The sequence below is a fragment of the Cupressus sempervirens genome, chromosome 4 (assembly GCF_028749045.1).
Source record: "Cupressus sempervirens isolate cs-2001-9-10 chromosome 4, ASM2874904v1, whole genome shotgun sequence".
Lineage (NCBI taxonomy): Eukaryota > Viridiplantae > Streptophyta > Pinopsida > Cupressales > Cupressaceae > Cupressus > Cupressus sempervirens.
The window spans coordinates 375,026,387-375,048,689 of NC_143121.1; the positions used below are offsets into that span (position 1 = coordinate 375,026,387).

The following is a 22,303-nucleotide window of genomic DNA, read 5'->3' on the forward strand; positions in this document are numbered from 1 at the left end:
AATTTATTTTTTCTTTTGGTATTAAAAAAATTGAGCTATTAAGAAGTGGATTTTCATAAAAGAGAAAACGTGCAATGATATTGAGGGGCAGAACAGCGTTCAAGTAGCAGAAAACCAGATGAAAGAAAATATAATCACATATGTCAATTATAAACTGTAATTACTTATTGCTTTATCAGGATCCTTATTATTTTGTTTCCTTATTTGTTACAATATTGGTTACTTGTTAAAAAAGGCCACAAAAAAACATACTTCACTAAAAGAGAGCATGAAGTAATATAATAATCTACATACTTATATCACAAAGAAGATCTTGCATGTTGCGTCGATATGGAGGAAGTTGAGTCTCCTGCACAAAAAAACTAGTCATAACCATGGTATCTTCCTTCCTGATAAATATAACAACCTTAAAACTATATCAATTTACATTCCAGATAAGAAAGTTCACCTGATCTAGCACATTCCCATGTACATCTTGAATCAAAGGACGATAATCCCCCAAAAAGAACTGTCATAGATATAGCTATGTAAGATGTACAGAAGCAATGATCCCTTTATACAAGTGAAAGAGCAAGGGAGAAGCAGGCTAAAACATCTTACAACAATACACGATTCTATGATTCATACCTGATCATACTTTGCATCTTTTTGCGACTCTCCTTGTCCTGTGGCTAGGATGTATATCTGACCTACTTCATCTGAGAGTACAATAGATGTGCCATCACTGGAGAAAGAGAATAAATGTCAATTTACAGAGAACGGAATATAACTTAAAGAAACATGGTGTGATGGTAAATCCAAATCATGCTTTTCAAGTCTTTAGATTGTAAAAAATTCAGATTAAACCACAGCAATGCTTTTACAGATCTATTTGAATACACACAAGGACACAGTTTTTTCAGTCCTTGACATTATTTATCTGCAATGAGATCCAAACAAACTGAAGTAGAAATAAGTTACAAATAAAGCTTCAGGGTGAATGGCTTGACAAAAAGATCTAATGACCTATAAGATACTTGTGTTCTTCAGAATGACCGGTCCACTTCACAAACTTGAATTGAAACTTTATTCTTAATCCAAACAACAGAAAGCATGGAATTCCCAAACAAACAGGAGACAAAAGCATTTCCTACATAAACAATTCACTCTGAAGACTGGATGTTTTAAAAACATGCAGTGTTGCGATAAGGCCTGTTTTATTATTTGGCTCTTCCAATTCAATTATTATACCAAAGCTTCCCAGTACAACACTAAAACTCACTTTGAGTTGACTAAAAAACACCCATAAGCAAGGAATCTATAAGCTCAGCTGAGGGCTTGCAATGAGAATAAATTATTATACAGTAGGCTTCCCCGTATGATGAAAAAATGATGTAACACACTGTAATGTTGAGTAAATTGAATTAGAATTCAAATAGGCATCAGAACCTTGCAAACAGGTATCCACAGTTTAATTGAGACCTGAATAAAAATAAAAGCATCAGTAGGTAATCGTGGCTTCAGGCAACTTCTAATGGTCCGACCAGACTTCTCTGCCATTGGAGGATATTATATGCACAACTTACACAAGAGATAATTCCTTTTAATATAGGAACTAAAAGCTCAAACAATATTTATTGCCTGGAATTCTTATTAAATAAAAAAGTCATGTGCGCACTTCATTTGAAAGTAAAAATCCCTATCAACTAGATAACGTGCCCAACTCTGCACAATTTCATTTACAAATTTAAGACATATTGTCTCATTGTATCCTTTCAGACTCTCCTAGCCCCTATAAAATTTATTATTCAATACAAGCATCTCAAGAATTCTTCAATGAAAGGATCAATTCTATCTTTGATCTAAATATAATCACTGTTAGTTCATCAATAAACAATACTACTCATTTAAGTTTTTGGCCCAGATACTATATAACTATATCGCTCAAGCTCAGAGAAAAAAGCTTAACCATGCTTCTGATTTGGCCACTGCATAATTTAGACTATGAGTTCCTATCTTAAGCTTTAAAAGTATTGTATGCAAGTCTAAAATGTCCATTGAGGATTAACAATCCAGCTGTTAACTATTTGAAAATTATAAGAAGCTATAATAAACCCATTAGGAACTTACGGAGAGAACTTCCCATCTACAAGCTTAAATGATCCAGTCTCATATATTCGAATGGGAACACCCTCCCATATCTGAGATGCAAAAACGTTAGCATAAATAAACTATAAATGAAAAACTCGTAACAACCAAAGGACAAAAATGCAAAAATGAGTTAATCTAATAGAACTTACATCCCAGATTATTGTCTTTCCATCATATCCAGCACTCATGGCTATTCTTGGATTAAAAGGATGCACATCTAGCACATACGTCTGTTAGAAAATTTTAAATAAAAAAATGTCAAATTCTTTTGAAAATAATAACAGTGGCTACTACCACTAAGCACATTAAAGCAGTCTGTCATATATAAAGCATTTTATAAATATTAATATCAGTTAGCAATTACATGATAACTGTATTCCTTCGATAGCTCAAGCTCTCAATAATATAAGCAGTGTGAACTTGAGCCATTTTAAACTATGGAAATATGTATGATGTTTGAAATGACCAAGTAACAAACAAAAAAGAGTCTAGCATTTTTTCATCCTCACAGTTTAGGAGATGTTGCAGTGAAAAACTAGATCCACCCACTTCTACTCAAAGAGAGTGATTTGCTGTCAATATCACAGCCTAAGATAGTAATAGTGTTTATATTTTATCTTTCCTCTTGAATGCGTTAGGCATATTCATGAAGTGTGCATAAGTTTTTTTCTACTCTTATTTCTGTTATTTCTCATATATATACAAGTTTGAGTCTCATTTTCCCAAATGTGAACTAATTTAATAAGGTTATTTGCTGGTCGCTATAATATTATTGTTTCAGGAGCTTCAAATTGTTGGTGTACCATATATCAAAGACTTCTCTACTGCAATCTAAGTTACAAGGATTAAATTTGAAATCGTGTTTGGAAACAATAAAATGCAGCATTAAAATCACCTTATATAAATTTAAATTTATATATCCACAAAAGTATCAAAACATTTTATAAATTATATTATTATAGTATAATGCTGTATGTCTAACAATATAATTTTATAAAAGCTTAAAAATTATATCATTGTAATACTGTAACATAGGTTTACTAAATTTAACTTGATCATATAAAAATTTTAAAATTCATATTATTATTAAAACAAACGTAATAATTTAGAAGCCGAACTGTCCGGGAAGGTATTAAACATAAAAAACCTAAAACACAAATTACACAAAAAAAGCGAAAGCATAAAGCAAGAGTTGTGTGGCAGAAATAGAGGAGTTGTGAGGGAGAAATGGAAGTGATGGCTTAATCTTCCTTCCTTGCAGCTCAACTTCCTTCACGCCTTTGGCTTTGAAAATATTTTTTTAATGAAAATATCTTCCAACAAATTTTATGTAAAGTTCACCATAACTTGGATTCCATGCTTCAAATTCAGCAAATTCTATGAGACAAACTGCAAACATGAGCTTCTCTAGTTACTTCCAAAGTCTCAAATTTTGTTAACAGTAACAGTATCCACCCGAGTTGCCCCCTCCCAACATATCATTTAACAATAGTTGCACCTTACATCGTACCTTAATTGGTGTGTCATGCTTTCCAGTTTAAATGAAATTCATTTTCATGAGAGAATGTAGGTAGAATAATATGTCCTTGTTTTCTTACTCGTTTGGCCCATGCTTGTATCTACAAGCTTTACAGTTTACACCATACCTTGATTGACACACTATGGTCTCCAACGTAATTCTAGAGCATTTTCACAATAAACCACAGATATAATTAAATGTACTTACATCCTATGAGCTTTACCACAGCACATACTTCCGTTTCATAATTTTGGTCAGGCCATTAACCTAAAGAACAAAAAGCAAAGCGATTACCATTGCAAGGTGAAGCCATGTCCAATGGTTTTCTAGCCTTCGCAGGGATTCTTACTATCAGCTGCGGCTATACTAGTTTCATGATTTTGATGAGGACACTAACCTAAAGAACAAAAAGAAAAAGGACAACCATTTCGAGGTGAGGCCATGTCAGTTCCTTGGATAATAGTCATGGATGATGATTTGAGTATTATCAGATGTGTAAAAGATGTTTTATTTTGTCAGATTTGACCCATGTGGTTTTAGTCAAACTTAAGATGACTAAAAAAACTTCTTATGCAAATGGAATTTTTCCACATTCGAAGTTTAAATTTGGTGGCACTTGACCCCTATAGTTCCTTGTCATCTTAAGTTCACCTCAACGAGTAGTCTGAAGGGGGCAGGGAGGGGCACATTAAGCATTTCGTACCATGCAGGCGAATGAAAGTCTTGGTAAGAGAGAGTGTTGACTTTTTATAGCTGTGACATGTTAAGAAAGCAACCTCAATAACCTACAGGTCTATGGGTACAGAATCGTGCCTCACTCTTCTTGTTTAATATTCTCTGAAGAATGACAATCTATATTATTTAGTCTCTATAAAGGTGCCAGCGATCAGGTTGAGATTTGTTTAGTTTGACATTTAACTAATTTTAGTTAAGTCTTGCTACCATTTCAAGTTGCCGTCTTAGAGACAATTAATGGATGTATGTCAAGGGTTATGTCCCTTAAGGGACATACCCTCTAATGAGGACATTTAGACGGGTCATGTATGCAGTTTGTAGGACACACAGCACATCTACAGTCTGGACTACAAGCATACATAACCTCACAGGATCCTTGCAATGATTTCACACTCCAGTTTGAGATTATCCCAGAATTACAGTCATATCATTATTCAGCATTTTCAGACCTGTACATCAGTATTTGGATCAGGGTTATCTTTGAGTTTCACCTAACTTTGATCTTAATCTCAGAATTTTGTTATCAGAATCTGCAGAAAATTACATGGTATCAGAGCCCTGTTATCAGATCTAGGGCTCTGCAGATTTTATATTATCAATCCTGATTATATCCAGTAAGTTATCTTTCATTTCCAATGGCATATACAATCAGACCTGAGGATAGATTCGATGGAAAGGAACATTTTGAAGCATGGAAATTCAGAATCTTGATGATTCTCGAAGAAAATAATGTTAGACAGTTTGTTGATGGAGCATCCAAACAGCCACCTGCTGAACCGCACAAATCCATATGGACCAATGGAAATAGGAAAGCCATTCAAATCATCTTGGATGGAGTTAAGAATGACATTGTACCAATGCTTACAAAACACCAGATTGCCTACAATATGATAAATGCATTACGAAATGCATTTGAAGTAAATAATGCAACGAGGGTCCTTGCACTAAAGAGACAACTAAATCGCATCCAAATAAAGAAAGAAGAATCAATAAACTCTTATTTTCTAAGAGTCGCTGGTATTAGAGATGAATTGTCCAGCATAGGAACCATCATAAATGATACCGAATTAACACTCATGGCCATAGATGGACTACCAAAATCATGGGAAACATTTGCACTAAGGAATAAGTGCTAGAGATCAGCTTCCGAATTTTAACAGACTCGAGATTGTCTTCAGGAAGAATCAAGAAAACTAAAGAAAGGAGGAAAACCTAAAGTGGAAGATGAAGAACTTCACGTTCTTAATGCCAACTCTTATAAAGGCAAGAAAAAGCACTTCAAGAAAAATAAAGGAAATCAAAAGAATGGCAAGCCCAAGAAAGACCTATCAAAAATAAAATGTTTCAAATGTGAAAAAATTGGACACTATAGATCTAATTGTCCAAAAAACTCCAAGCAACAAGCAAATTGCACAAATGTTGTTTGAGAAGAAGAAACTTATGATCCAGAGAATCGTGTATTTTATTCCTCCTTATCAACTGAAATCTCAAATAAGGCATGGGTGATAGATAGTGGATCCTCCAGGCATATAACGGGATACAAGGAAACTCTAGATTTCTTGACCGAGAAAGTTAACGGTGAAGTTACTATTGGTGATAACTCAGCACATTCAGTTAACAGAATTGGTAGCTGCACTTTAAAGCTAAAGACAGGAAATGCTCTTCTTCTTAAGGATGTACTATATGTACCAAGGATAAAAAGGAACCTAATATCAATTACAGCATTAGAAGATGATGGACACAATGTTGCATTCAAGGATGGCAAAGTATTAACTTGGGCTAAGAACTCTTCCATCAAGAAAGCTAAAGTAATTGGTCAAAAAAAGGGATATTTGTATGAACTGAATATAGAACCCATTCAAGCCCTTGTTCACAAAGCAGAGGATTCAAATGAAATATGGCACAGAAGATTAGGGCACCTAAACTTTAAAACCTTATCTACTATGGAAAAGATGGTTACCGGATTACCAAAATTAAACCAAGATCATCCTAGTATTTGCAAAGGGTGTGCCCTAGGCAAAAGTACTAGAAGTCCTTTTCATGATAGTACTAGAAAAACAAATAATGTACTAGGACTAATTCATTCACATTTATGTGGACCCATGTTCGCTCCCTCCCTTGGAGGATTCTGGTATTATGTCTTGTTCATAGATGACTTCTCTAGGAAAACATGGATTTACTTTTTAAAATGCAAAGAATCAGAAGAAATCTTACAAAGAATTCAAAGCATTAACTAAAAAAATTTCAGGCCATAAAATTGAAACTCTTAAACAGATAATGGAGGAGAATATACCTCAGATTTGTTTAAATTTTTTTGTAAAGAATCAGGGATCAAGAGGGAGTATATTGTTCCTTATAACCCTGAACAAAATGGGGTAGCTGAAAGGAAAAACAGGACAATTATAGAAGCTGCTAGGGCTATGATTTTTGATCAAAATCTAGAAAACTATCTTTGGGCAGAAGCCTCTTGTACTGTTGTATACATCCAAAACAGAAGCCCTCACTCCTATCTTTAAGATAAAACCCCTGAAGAAGTATTTACTAAAATAAAACCTAATATAAGTCATCTCAGAATCTTTGGATGTCCTGTATACATTCATTTGCCAAAAGAAAAGAGAACCAAATTAGAACCATCTAGAAGAAAGGGTATCTTTGTAGGGTATAGTGAAACTTCTAAAGCATATAGAATTTTCATACCTGGACAGTGCCAAAAGAAAAGAGAACCAAATTAGAACCATCTAGAAGAAAGGGTATCTTTGTAGGGTATAGTGAAACTTCTAAAGCATATAGAATTTTCATACCTGGACAGAAAACTATTGAACTTAGCAGAGATGTAATCTTTGAGGAAGATCTTGCATTTGAAAGAGCAATAAATTTCCATGAACCCTCTCCTTTATCAAATTTTGAAAAAATAAGTGAATCTGAATCTCAAAGGGAGAACTTAAAGAGATCGAAGATGAAATAAACCTTGAAGAAAGTTCAAAGAAAAGGTCACTTTGGGCCATAAAAACAATTGAAGCAGCTCAAGATTTTGCTGCGCCTTCAAGATTTGTCAGAGAAAGTAAGAGACCTAAAAGATTCTCTAGTTATACAACAAATATGATTGATTTATCCAAAACAGAGCCAACCAATCCTTTTGATGCTATTAAACATGCAGCCTGGAAAGAAGCTATGACAAAAGAATATCAATCAATTATGAAAAATGATGTTTGGGAAATAGTTCCTAGGCCAAAAGGAAAATCCATTGTGTCTTCAAAATGGATATTCAAAATAAAGCATGTTGCTGATGGAAGTATTGAGAAATATAAAGCCAGATTTGTAGCCAGAGGTTTTTCTCAGAAAGAAGGAATTGATTATGAAGAATTGATTTGTCGCCACATATATTACCGTTAGAATTGTCTTAGGAATTGTTGCATCTAAGGGATGGAAGGTACATTAGATGGATGTAAAGACAACATTTCTCAATGGAAAGATTTTAGAAGAAGTCTATTTAGAGCAACCAAAAGAATTTGAAACTCATGATCCAAATGCCTTTGTTTGCAAACTCAAGAAAGCTCTTTATGGGCTTAAATAGGCTCCCAGAACCGGGTATAAAAGGATTGATAAATATCTCACTGGCTTAGGATTCTCTAAGAATGAAGCTGATCCGAACTTGTATTATAAAAGAGATAAAGATGGAATGGTAATCTTGATATTGTATGTTGATGATTTATTAATCACAGGTAATGATCATCTTATAGATCAATGCAAGAAAGATCTTATCAGAGAATTCGAGATGAAAGACTTGGGTCTTCTCCATTACTTCCTAGGATTGGAAGTGCGACAAAATGCTAATAGTATCACACTGAATCAAAGGAAGTACACTTCAGATCTCTTGAAAAAATTTGGAATGTGGAACTACAAGTCCATGTCTTCTCCAATGGAAACCAATTTGCATAAACTTAAAGAAGCAGTTGCAGAATCACCTCCAATAGATTCTACTCTCTACAGGTAGATAATTAGGTCTCTCATGTACCTAGTAAATACAAGACCTGATATTTGCTATGCGGTTCATGCCTTAAGTCAATTTATGTGTGAACCTATGGAGATTCACCTAGTTGTTGTTAAACACATTATGAGAAACCTTCAAGGTACTCTTAACTATGGGCTCGAATATGAGAGAGTTGCTTTAGATTTGCATGGATTCAACGATTCAAATCGGGGTGGAAGTTTTAAAGATAGGAAAAGCACTTCAGAATGTTGTTTCAGTTTAGGATCAGCTATGATTTCATGGATATGCAGAAAGCAGTTTTCAGTAGCTTAGAGCTCCACAGAAGCTGAATACATTGCAGTAGCAATGGCCTCTCAAGAAGGAGTATGGCTAAGGAAGTTACTTGTGGGATTATTTGGGCAAGCCATGAATCCTGCGATCATTCATTGTGATAATCAAAGTTCCATCAAAATCTCAGTGAATCCAATTTTCCATGATAGATCCAAGCATATTGAAATTCCTTACCATTATGTAAGAGATATGGTAGATAGGAATTCTGTTAAATTGGAATACATTTGTACTGCAGATCAGACAGCAGATATACTCACCAAACCTCTATCTAGAGTAAAGATAGAACATTTCAGAAATAAACTTGGAATGGTTGAGTTGTAATTCATTTTGTATTATTTGATTATTAATAAAATGATGACTTTTATTTTGTCAGGCTATTGACTATTATGGGCTCCAGCATGTGTAATCATTATTTAGAGGTGACGATCTCTGGAATAATGAATACTTATGTAAAAGGCATTATGAGAGGTGACGATCTCTTAGATAATGTCCTAACAGTAGATTCTACTGTAAGATCCAGGTGAATTTTAGATCGTCTTGTGGCATTGACATGTTCATGGGTCACAAATTGGATAAAGAAAGAATTCTAGAAATTCTTTGGGTTTATCCTGTATTCTAGTAGATCTTAAATTCAGGATCTAGTTGTGACTTAGAAATCCCAGTTTCTATGAGTCACAACGTGTGTCTTATCACTAGTAGCGGTGATTTGTCAGATCACAGGTTTAGTAATATGACTTTGTATCATGTGTTTTACAATACTATGTATTAAGAAGAGATAGACAGATATAGAGTATTAATTCTTGTCTAACATCTGTATTGATGTTGCTCGATATAATATCTCTCTATAGGATTATCAGGTTAAGAGGGAGTGTTAAGAAAGTAACCTGAATAACCTACAGGTCTATGGGTACAGAATCGTGCCTCACTCTTCTTGTTTAATATTCTCTGAAGAATGGCATTCTATATTATTTATAGTCTCTATAAAGGTGCCAGCGATCAGGTTGAGATTTGTTTAGTTTGACATTTAACTAATTTTAGTTAAGTCTTGCTACCATTTCAAGTCGCCGACTTAGAGACACTTAATTAATGGATGTATGTCAACGGTTATGTCCCTTAAGGGACATACCCTCTAATGAGGATATTTAGACGGGTCATGTATGCAGTTTGTAGGACACACAGCACATCTACAGTCTGGACTACATGCATACATAACCTCACAGGATCCTTGCAATGATTTCACACTCCAGTTTGAGATTATCCCAGAATTACAGTCATATCATTATTCAGCATTTTCAGACCTGTACATCAGTATTTGGATCAGGGTTATCTTTGAGTTTCACCTAACTTTGATCTTAATCTCAGAATTTTGTTATCAGAATCTGCAGAAAATTACATGACAGAGATCTTCCAAACCTGAGTATATCTGCGGCAAGTTCTCATAATACTGTTGTCAATCGTGACAATAATCTACATCCTTCTCAAGTGTCTGCAGCCCTCTTTCAACTGGCATCAGTTTATGTTATTACTTGCAGCTCTCTTTCAACTGGCACTGGCATTCATGTTATGCAGTGTATGTTTCTTGTTACCATTTTACTTGTTTTGTGCTCACTGCTGATTTGCATGACTTGGCTCCATCTCTTATTTTTCTAGCATTTTTTTATCTTGTTGCTGAGGAACGTATTATGGCATGGCTCCATAACCATCTGTCTTGGCGTCTTCATTCAGTGCTTCCAAGGAGGTTTCAGATAATGATTTATGATTGAATGTCTTCGTGCATTCATAACTGACACTCTTGGTATTCTGTGGGAGTAATTTATTCTTGCTAAAGCTTCATTAAAGTGGTGACAGTTCAGTCATGTGGACGACTCTTTAGCGATCACAAAAAGTAAAAACAAAATTTCATTTTACATCTACCTTCATGTGTGATGTTACATTGTTTTGTTAGTGTGAATTTATCAGGAGCTGTGTAGTTGTTTGTGTATAGAGAGCAACTTCATTTGGGAAGAGCAACTTGAATGGGTGGATGCTTTTTGTAATAGACCTGAAGAATCTATTGTAACAGAGTTTACTGTGTCTGCTCAGTTCAAACTGTTTAGTGCTTTCTGTGTAGTCAGTTCAATCAATTCATGATCAAAATATATATAATTTGGCAAGTCATTCATATTTGAGGTTCTTTGTTGAGATACTGATATGTTTCTAGTTTTGGTCAATCTGTGATAAGTCTCCCAGGATAAGTCTCCTGTGTCTTTCATTTATTATAATGTATTTGATTTCAGAATTTGAAATTGTTATCTTCTGGTTCAAATTTAACACAACTTTGGTTGCTTATGGACATACATATAGTTTCTATTTTATTTGTTCTTTCTCCAATTTAGCATGTATGATACCTATATTTCTCAGAACATCTATATAATCATTTGCTGAGGAATGAAAAAAGTTATAACAGTTAACAAGAAAGATTTGCAAACAGTATCTCAAATTAGTGAAGGAGGTAAGTAGGCTTGTAGTGCATGTATCTGGACTCATGTGAAGATAAAAGAAAATGTTTCGATTCTGTCTGGATAAGAGAACCATCACACTGTTATAAATTTAATCCAGATGTACTACAATAGCATCTTTATAATATTTCCTACGGTCAAAGGATGTCTTTTATTTTTCTAAAAGAACTGTTATGCACTTCAATCACAATTCTTGTGAAAAGAGCAATCAATCCTCCATTGTGACATTGGATGCTGTCACAAAACAACACATTTCATTATTAACCAATTCAAGACCAATTTTGTCTGTGTTTTCAAACAGTATATCATGTTTACACTTCACATCTGCTTGCTAAATGATTTTTGTATAAAGCGTCATCTCACCAAAGCTTAAACTAATGCTATTGATATGGAAGACAAAATGTATTCTGCTCTTCCTGTCCCACTAAAAATCACACCTTCTACGCATAAATTTTTAAAAACTGAGTCCCAGAAACCATATATACTGCCATCTCAAATAATCAGAAAATGAAGTTATTTTCAGGCATTTATTGTAAAAACTCAAGAGAAAAATGATATGGACTATTTCTTTCGAGTGAGCTGAATAATATGAAGTGTATTCAAAATGTTTGCTTCCACAATCTCTTTGAAGAAAGGCAGCAGAGATTATTTAGTAATCTAACTAGTATCAAAACCTTTATTAATCTTAAACTCTTTATGTTGTTAAAACCTAATTCTGTTTGCAATGTGAATGTTTTAGATAGCCACATGTAATATATTCAATTTAGCCTTGTATTGTGATATGGATTTAATAAATAAAAGGAAAGATTCAGTCAAGCCCCCACTAATGGTTCAGAGAGTGAAACTCAAATGAGAAACGGAAGAATGTCAGGAGGACCTACAAGATTACAAAAATAAAATAGACCAAAAACGTATGAAATTATTTGCTAAAAGATAATTTTATGCCTATCTATAGAAATTTAACACAAACAGTCATGACTAGTTCCACTCAATCTGTGAAATAACGGATGATAAAGATCTAAATGACAAGCACTAAAACAAATGAAGTTGAATACAAATTAAAATCTCAAGAACAGGCAAAAACTAACCGATTCAGTGTGACCAGTTAAAGAATGGACTAGGCTACCATCAACAGCATTCCATACACATATCCTGCAATCTGCACAGGTAAAAATATACAAAAATAAAAAATCATTATCTATGCAGTTAAAAAGAACCTTTGGCTGTGTAAACAAAAAATGTATTAGTAAATAAATAAGCCAACCCTCAATTTCGTTCAGAAATATTCAACAGCATTCACAATCTAATAGCAATAAAACCTTACAAAAACACTGCACAAATAACATGGATACTATACTGGGCATACTGTCATGTTGAGAACTAGCTCACAGAGACAACAATATAGCATAATGACAATTGTAAATACAACAAACAACCTCATCCCCTTTCTTTCTCAAATAATGGTCACGCATTGAGAATCCGAGCCTTACAAGCCAAAAATAAAATGAAAATCTCCATTCAAACTACCAGTTTCACTGGTTCTGTAAATTTGACTTTAAACCAAGACATAAAAATTCACCAAATTGAAACATATCAAAGATTATCTTCCTATGTTGAATCATGAAAACATTCTAAATTTGAGGCAGAACATATAGAAAAAAAAGATAGGAAAAAAAACTTTCTTATGATATAATACCTATATATGAGCACATTTGTAAATTGAAAGCATTAGCATGCAGTTATGTACGCATGGATATTGCACTCTATTTTGTATGAAAGAAAACAGAATCAATCAAAAAAGCAATACAAAACAATATTATGGCTTTTCAATACATTGAAAGAATAAAAGCCAATCAAATGAAGGTTGGTGGAAATTGAACAGTGGCCCATGGGAAAGCCTTCCAGAGCTGAAGGGCAATAGAAATTGAAGAAGTGACCATGGGTAAGACCGTAAGCCTTCCTCTGACCAATGTTAATATGACTAAAGATCATCATTTAGATTTTCTACAAAGAACTCAGAGGCTATTCCTCAAGATTCATTAGTTTATGACATGTGAATTTATGTACAACATTTCATTTTTTGCTACTGGACCCATCATCAGCTGATGTAAGCACTAAGATCATTTTTTATTTGTATCAACCAATGGAGGTTTAAAAAAACAGTGAAGTCATGAGGGAGACCGTAATACTAAGTTCTTTCATAACTCGGTAAAGATGAGAGGGTTTATAATAAAATTTACTCCATAAAGGATGGCAAGGGTAAGGATTTACAAAATGTAGAGGAAATCAATGAGGAAGCTATTGCTTTTTTCAAAAGAAATGGGCAAAGAGAGCCTGTGAATTCTGAGGAGGTTGATAAAGTTTTGAATGGCATTCCTCAGAAGATTACTGCTGAACGGAATAAGATGCTGATGGAGAAAGTTTCAATGGAGGGGGTTAAGAAGGCTTTATGGGAGCTAGGTCGAGACAAGGCTCCTGGCCCCGACGAGAGGTGTTCGAAGAATCACGCAGAGGGGGGTTTGTGTTGAAGGATTTAAACAACACCTTCATAGCCTTGGTTCCTAAAAGGGATGATGTTGAAACCTTTGGGAATTTCAGGCCAATTGCCCTATGTAACACAATGTATAAAACTATTTTGAAGGTCATGGCAAATAGATTGAAGAAGGTTTTAGATGCTGTAATTTGAACCAAAGTAACAAGAATCGGAATCGGATCGGAATTGGCAAGGCCAAATCAAATCGTGAATCGGCCATGAATTGGAATCGAATCGGCCATGAATCGGAAAATTTAAAAAACCCTTGAAATTTAGTGAGTAACTTATTTCATAAACCCTTTATCGCTGATTCGGTTCACCGATTCACAAAAAATCGTTTGGCTTGAATCGAATCGCCAAATCGCGTGAATCGCATGAATCGCCGTGATTCTTGGAACTATGATTTGAATGGAACAAAGTGGACTTTCTCCTGGTCATTCAATTTATGAGGGGGTGATCATTGTTTATGAGGTGATTCACTCAATTCGAATAAGGAAGTTGGTCCAAATTATGGTTAAACTAGATGTAAAGCGAAATTATGAAGAGGTAGATCGTGACATTTTGTTGAAGGTGCTAATTAAGTTTGGCTTTGATTCAAATTGGGTGGAATGGGTAAGAAGTTTCATATCTAGACCCTAGTTCTCAGTCCTAGTTAATGGAAGCCCACAAGATTTTTTTGCTTTAGATGAGGGCATCTGTCAGGGTGATCCTTTATCCCCGTTTCTATTTATTATTATAGCAGAAGTGCTAGGGAGAATGATTGTGAGCAAAAGGGAGGATGGTTCGTGGAAAGGAGTTAAGGTGGCTGAAGGAATTAAACCAGTTTCTCCTCTCCAATTTGTGGATGACACTTTTCTAGCCGGTGAAGCCTCTGAAAGGGAAGCTCGGGTTATGAAAAAGACTTTGGACTTATATATGGTAAAGTATTTGGTCAGAATATTGATTGGCAAAGATCAGAGATCTTTTTCTTGAACACCTCTTTGCACAAACAAAGAGTTATTTGCTGAATTCACAATATTAGGGGTGGTTCTCTGCCAAGCAGATATCTTGGGATCCCTCTATTTCAAGGAAGGAATAAGACTGATGTTCCGAGATATTAATTTGGATTGAATCAGAAATCTATTGGGACTGTGGGCAGGTTTTGTCTTAGAACTGCAAAGAATTTTTTATGGCTGATGCACAACACAAATTCCAATAGACTATTCTAACTCACTTGTTTAGCATTCAAATAGAGAATATAAGCTAACAGTCAGCCTGCTATAAGCAGAGCCCTTCTTTTTAATGTGAGACTTAGCACAAAATGAGACTTCATTCAATGTTACCCAAAGACCAAAGAAATGGGCAGTTTCTACAGAATCCTAACAACATGAAATATTGAAGGTGAACAATGACCTGGGCACCAAATGAATCTCACCCTTACATCCACTGTACCCATTCAGCCTCTAGAAATGATGGTGACGAACTGCTCCAGGGAGCTCGCCATATCCAATGCTTTCCTTGTTGTGTAAACTTCCTACTGGTTGGACCAAGTATGTTGATTTCTCTGGAAAACCACGAGCTAGAAGTAATAGTGGAATTTGATGAAACAATTCGCTCACGTCAAAGCCGTCTAGTTCCCCACCTTTGCAAAAACTCCAACATTCACTTATAGATGGCATGCAACTCCTTATCTATTACCACTCTCCTGCATACCAATATATGAATATCAGGGTCTTGCCAAGATAGGCCAAACAATTCGCTCACGTCAAAGCCAACTAGTTCCCAACCTTGCACAAACTCCAGTGCTCACTTATTGATGGCATGTGACTCCTTAATCTGTTACCATTCTCCTACATACCAATATACGAATATCTAGTTCTTGCCAAGATAGCCTGTCCTCAACATGTCAAGTGAACATTCAGAATCCCATACCTCCCTCTTCTTTGTCCCAGTCATAAGTTATGAAGCACACTGAAACAAGAGCATTAGATGCTCAAACAAGCACATGGACCGTTACAAGGAGTGGCAGCACGCAAAAATAGTGGGTGAAGGAAGGAGAGAGTAACTGCTTGCTTAATTTGGACACACCACGAACACCTGGCTAAGTCAACTACAAAGAAAGGCCAACAAGGATATGCACAATTGGAAAAGATTCACATGAGCTGGCGAAGACACATCAACCAACTCCATGTCCCTTACAAAGCCACCTTAGCCTATCGAAACCCTCAAATAGGCTAAGTGATAGTCATGCTATTAGAGCGAGGTAGGGGACATGACAATCCTCCATCCCCAGGATTGTTGGTCCTCCAACAATTTTAAAGTTCGATGCTACAAGATGTAACCACGTTCACAAGTTGCATCTTCAATGTAAAGTTCCTTCCATCGTACTGAATATTCCTTAATAGTTCTACATCTTAGCTGCCTCTCCCTAATCTCTAACACTTCCATAGGTACCAACTCTAGCTTTCCTTCTTCATTGAGCAAGGGTAACCCTAGTGAGATCACGACATGTTGCCTAATTGCCTTCTTGAGGCAGGTAACATGGAAGACTTATGTATTTTGTTGTTGTCTGGCAAATCCAGCGCATAGCCTACTTCCCCAACCTTCCTCAATACCTTATAAAGCCCAAAAAATCTTGGCTGAAGCTTTTTTGTTCCACTTTTCTTGATTGAACTCGGTAGGTAGGGCTGAAGATGCAAAAATACAAGGTCCCCAAGCTCAAAGGATCATTCAGTCCTGTGACAATTAGCATAGATCTTCTGTTGATTCTGGGCCCATTACAAATTTTCCTGAACAGCAGCGATAATATCTTGTTCTTGTAACCAATCCTCAGCCAAGGGTTCTCGGGTATCCACACAGGCTAAATCAATGAAGGATAACGATTCATAACTGTACAAGGCCTAAAAGGGAGACATGCCAATTGACATATGGTGAGTTGAATTGTAACAATACTCACCCAAATGCATTTGTGCCAGCTCCTTTGTTGGTCTCAAACATAATTACAAAGATACCCCTCATCCCAGTTAATAACTATCTCCGTTTGAGGATAGTAATTGGTGCTAAGTGACAGTTGTGTTCTTCCCAAAGTGAATAACTCCTACTAGAAAGTGCTAAGAAACTTACTGTCTCTATCATCGATTATGGTTTTTGGAAGACCATACAACCTGAAGATCTCATGAAAGAATAGTACAGCCACCTAGGAGGCGGTCCAATTTGCTGCAATGGCAAAGAAATGGGCATTCTTCGTCGAACTATCCACCACCACGAATATGCTATCCTTCCCTTGCACCTTTTGTAGTCCGATGATGAAATCCATGTTTATGCTCTCCCATTTATAGTCCGGATCCAGCAATGGCTGCAACAACCCGACTGGAAAGACTTGCTCTAATTTGTTTCGTTGGTAAGTCAAACACTCTCTGACATGGCGGAGGACATCGCTTTTGAGACCCTTCCAAGAGAACCTTTCATGTATCTATTTGTAAGTCTTAAAATATCTAGGGTGGCTAGCTGTAGGGCTGTCATGAATGGCATGCATAATCTTATGCCTCTTCAATTTTAACTCAAGGACCAAGTAAATCCTGTTTTTATAGTAAATAACATCATCCATCACCCTATACCTATCATCTTGAATCTGTCCATCCATGACCTCACACGCAAAGGTGCTCTTGGAATACTAAACTAATAGTCGCAATTTCCAATCTGCTGAAATCTTTGATATAGCACAACAAAAGGCACTAGTTGGTCTCCTAGATAGGGCATCTGCAACCACATTGTTTTTCCCCCTGATGTACTCAATGTTGAAATCATAGGCCTAGATCTTGATGATCCACTTCTGCTGCCTTTCTTTTAGCTCCTATTGTGCCACAAAAAAGTGTAAGTTATTATGATCAATCTTCACTACAAAGCGTCTACCTACTAGATACTACCTGAATTTAGCTAGAGCATGCATAATAGCTAGCATCTCCTTATCATAGGTGGAATACAACTTCTCGTGATCTTTCAATTTCTTGCTCTCATAAGCAATAGGGTGCCTATCTTCCACAAGCACAACACCAATTCCTTCACCAAAAGCATCATACTCTACAATGAAAGGCCTAGAAAAATCCGTGCGTGCTAGTACCGGGCATGTACTCATCACCTTCTTAACCCTGTCAAATATTACCTCCAGATATGTAGACCACCTGAAAGCTCCTACTTTGGTAAGATTAGTAAGCGGAGTCGCAATTTGTGAAAATCTCTTCATGAACCTCCTGTAGTAAGAACATAAACCCGAAAAAACACCTCAAGTCCGACACATTCTTGGGAAGGGCAAATCTAACATAGCCTAGATCTTTTCTTGATGAACCTTCACCCCATTAGCCCCAATCACATGTCCCAAGGACAAACTCTTTGTTTACTTTAACTTGCATTTGGATTTCTTAGCAAATAAGGAGTGTTGCTCCATGATCCCCAAAACCTCGTTCAAATGCTGCAAGTGCTCCTCTCATTTCCTGTCGAAAATTGGAGTGTCACCGAAGAACCGAAGAACAAACTTACGCAACTGCCTATTAAATATGTGATTCATGCATGACTGGAAAGTAGCAGGAGTGTTTGTAAGCCAGAAAGGCATCACCAAAAAGTCATAGTGGCCATAGTGACACCTGAAGGTCATCTTATCCTCATGAACCTTAATCTAATGGTATCCAGAATATAGGACAATCTTCGAGAAATAGACAGAGCCATGTAGCTCATTCAAGAGTTTGTGAATCAGAGCTATAAATACATGTTCTTAATGGTTCTCTTACTCAACGCCCTGTAATCTATGCACATGCATGGAGTCCTATCCTTCTTCTTGACCAATACCACGGATGAAGCAAATGGACTAGAACTTGTCCTTATATGCCCCATGTCAAGTAACTCCTGAATGGTTAGAGTGTCTAGAATGACGGCAAGGTGTTGTGATAACAGGCTCGGCACCTTTCTCCAACTCTATCACATGTTCAAACCCATGATCAAAGGGTATACCAAGGGGGATATCACCAAAGACCACCTTGTGCTTGTCTAATACATCTGGACATCAATGTGATGATGCTTCCCTATGTCTGAGAGAGACTTAGTGGAAATGAAACAATGTACTGCCCATTTTGTGTCATGTCTCAAGATGGATTCCAATCTGTGAGCTGAAACTATCCTAGGACCCCTATTAATCATAGCTCAGAGAATAACCTGTTATTCTCCCCTTCTAAAATCAATTTGTTTCTAATCATGGTCAATGGTAAATCTACCGAGAGTCTAGAGCTACTGTAGGCCCAAAATGGCATCTTTATCCCACCTCGCTCCACCACACAAAAATTTGTTATAAGAGTGGAGGTACCCAGCTGAACATCCAATTGAGAGGCTACCCCTAAGCAATCGAGAAGATCTCCACCATCAACCTTAACATCGAAGTGTAGAATGGGGTCTATTTGTAACTTCCTTCTAGCCACAATGGCTGCACTAACAAAGTTATCTGTGGCCCCTGTATCCAACAAGCACACCATTTGCTGCCCCTTAACCACTCTCTTAAGACAGATAAGGCTATCTGTAGGGACCCCTCAAAGAGTAGCAACTGTAGGTGGCTAGTCTGGAACCTGCTTATCCACCTTCCCGACTCGGGCTACTAATGAACATCATCCTCCTCGCTATCCTCAAATTTGTTATTGTCATTTTCATCATCTGAAACCACTTCAATATAATGAACCTTGCCTTTCCCTTTGCATCTATGATCTGATGACCAAGGTTCCTTGCACGTAAAATATAAATTTCTCCTTCTCAGTTCATTTTTCTGATTTGAACGTTTTTTGGAGGGCTGAATCGCTGAAGATGAGCTATCCAAATCTAGTGCCATCTAGATTGCATCTTGCAAGGTGCTTGGATTTGGCACTTGACAAATCCCTTGAACCTCTCATTCAATCCTTCCACAAAGAAAATCACCTTCCTGATTTCAGTAATGTCTGGGACCATGATAGATATCCTCTGAAATTCATCAATGTAAGTATCCAGAGATCTACTGTGTTTGAGCTGAGCTAATTCCCAGTAGTAAACCTTTATGTACTTCCTATCAACTCTGCTTATTAGTTTACTGCTAAACTCCCCATATGTAATCATCATGCCATAATCTTGAGTTACTAATCCATGGTACCACCAATCATAAGCTGGCCCATTCAAATGCATAACAAAAACTTGATTGCATCTGCTTCTGGCATAGTTTTTAGTGTGAGGAAGGTATCCAGTTTTTGTATCCAAGCTCTGGCTGTAGTCTTTCTACTGCCCTCAAAAATGGATAAGGCAAGTTTGTTCATAGCATGTTTAAGTTCCCTATTTAGGGCCCTTGGGCTCCTGTCCTTCCTAGCTCTCACCAATTCCTTTCACTAGTTCATAAATACTGAACAAAGCCCAAAACTGCCTTAACATTCGCAGGAAATAAATCCCATTCAGCATATGTGGCCACGACATCATCCGAGATGTCTCCTGCATCAACAACCTCAGCCTCATCCTGCTGCTCAGCAAGATTGGCATTAAAGGCATGTTTGTGGTTCGAGTAGGTGCTCCCCGAGCATGTTGTGTTTCGACTACACTACCACCTGCACAGTGATGGCTTTGAGGTCTTCTAGGCTTAGTATTCATTTTCTGTATAGCTTGCGTAAGTTGGTGCAAAACATTTGCAACATGATTTTGGCCATCTCTTAGAGCCCTCAAAGTTTCTTTGGCTTCCCTATCTGCTTCCTCAACTGTGTTCGGCCCCCTTTCAGCCATTGAATGCACCCCTATAACCTCTAATGTCATTTTACCTTCCAGTTTTTCGTGGGGGTTTCCAGATCTTGCGAGGTCCGTGTTGTATTGACACATTCAAAGAGAAAATCCCAAGGCAGCAGCATCGCTACTCTGATACCACCATGATGTTCTGAGATATTTATTTGGATTGAATCTGCAATATATCAGACTGTGGAGGGGTTTTGTCTCAAAACTCCAAAGAATTTTTAGTGGTTGATGCACAACACAAATTCTAATAGACTATTCTAACTCACTTGTTTAGCATTTAAATAGAGACTATAAGCTAACAGTCAGTGTGCTATAAGCCGAGCCCTCCTTTTTAATGTGATAGACTTAGCACAAAATGAGACTTCAACAATGTTACTGAGAAATCAAAGAAATGAACAGTTTCTACAGAATCCTAACAACAACAAATTCTGAAGGTGAACGATGACATGGGTGTCAAATGAATCTCGCCCTTACATCCACTGTACACATTCAGCCGCTAGAAATGATGGTGACGAACTGCACTAGGGAGGTCCCATATGCAATGCTTCCTTGCTGTGTAAACTTCCTAATGGTTGCACCAAGTATGCAGACTGCTCTGGAAAACCACAACCTAGAAGTAATAGTGGAGTCTGATGAAACAATTCGCTCATGTCAAAACCGGCTAGTTCCCAACCTTGCACAAACTCCAGCGTTCGATTATTGATGGCCTGCGACTCCTTCATCTGTTACCATTCACCTGCATACCAATATACCAATATCTGGTTCTTGCCAAGATAGCCCGTCCTCAACCTGTCAAGTGAACATTCACAATTCCATGCCTCCCTCTTCTGCGTCCCGGCCATAAGTTAGGAAGCACACTGAAACAGGAGTGTTACATGCTCGAACAAGCGCATGGGCCATTACAAGGAGCAGCAGCGCACAGGGAATAGTGGGGAAAGCAAGGACAGAGTAACCACTTGCTTTATTTGGCAACAACACGAACAATTGGCCAAGTCGACTACAGGGAGGAGCTGACAAGGATCTGCACAATCAGAAAAGATTCACATGAGCTGGCAGATACACGTCAACCAGCTCCACGTCTGTTACAAAGCCACCTTAGCATCTCAGGACCCTCAAATAGGCTAAGTGATAAGTCATACTATTAGAGCAAGGTGCGGGACATGACAAAATGCCTCAAAAAGATGGATGGCTGGAAAGGCCAATGGCTGACTTCTGCAGGTCACATTTTGATGTTACAATCTGTAGTGTTAATTGTCCCTATATTCTCTATGATGTGCTTGAATATCCCCAAAAAAGCTATTAAGGTTATTGGGCAGAAAATAAGAGTTTTTTTGTAATGGGAGAGGGGAGGATGATAAGCTTCCTTTACTAGCGTGAGAGAAAATTTGTAAATCAAAGGCTAGTGTGTGGCTGGTTTGAGAGAATGAAATCTGATGAATGAGGCACTAGGAGCTAAGCTGATTTGGAGACTTTATCAATGCTCAAATCAATTATGGTTGAAGATTCTTAGAACGAAATATTTGGACACTGGGGACACTGAAAGGATTTTGACCATTATGAATCCTCCAAATGGTTCGGCAATATGAAACTTTTTAATGTCATGCAGGAATGTAATTACTAATCATATTTCTTGGCAGGTAGGGAAAGGCTTAAAGGCTAAATTCTGGGAGGATTCTTCAAATAGTTACCTGGTCTTGGCTGAATCCCCACTTTATGAGGAAATTAAAGTGATCCTTTGCGAGAGGTGAGGGGAAAAGGTAGCTGACTATATGGAAGTTGTAGGACCTTTGGGTGTTGACTGGAAATGG

General features: G+C 37.0%; 1 protein-coding gene across 1 annotated transcript in view; it reads right to left on the minus strand.

Moving 5' to 3' along the window:
* LOC149561636 (WD40/YVTN repeat and Bromo-WDR9-I-like domain-containing protein) overlaps positions 1-22,303 on the minus strand; it is a 129,694-nt gene that overhangs the window by 62,749 nt on the left and 44,642 nt on the right. The window contains exons 15-20 of the mRNA XM_089825218.1: positions 12,292-12,362; positions 2,280-2,360; positions 2,110-2,180; positions 628-724; positions 449-508; positions 295-349 (exon numbers count right to left, since the gene is read on the minus strand). Coding sequence (XP_089681344.1) covers positions 295-349; positions 449-508; positions 628-724; positions 2,110-2,180; positions 2,280-2,360; positions 12,292-12,362 — 435 coding nt within the window. The remainder of the gene's footprint in view (positions 1-294; positions 350-448; positions 509-627; positions 725-2,109; positions 2,181-2,279; positions 2,361-12,291; positions 12,363-22,303) is intronic.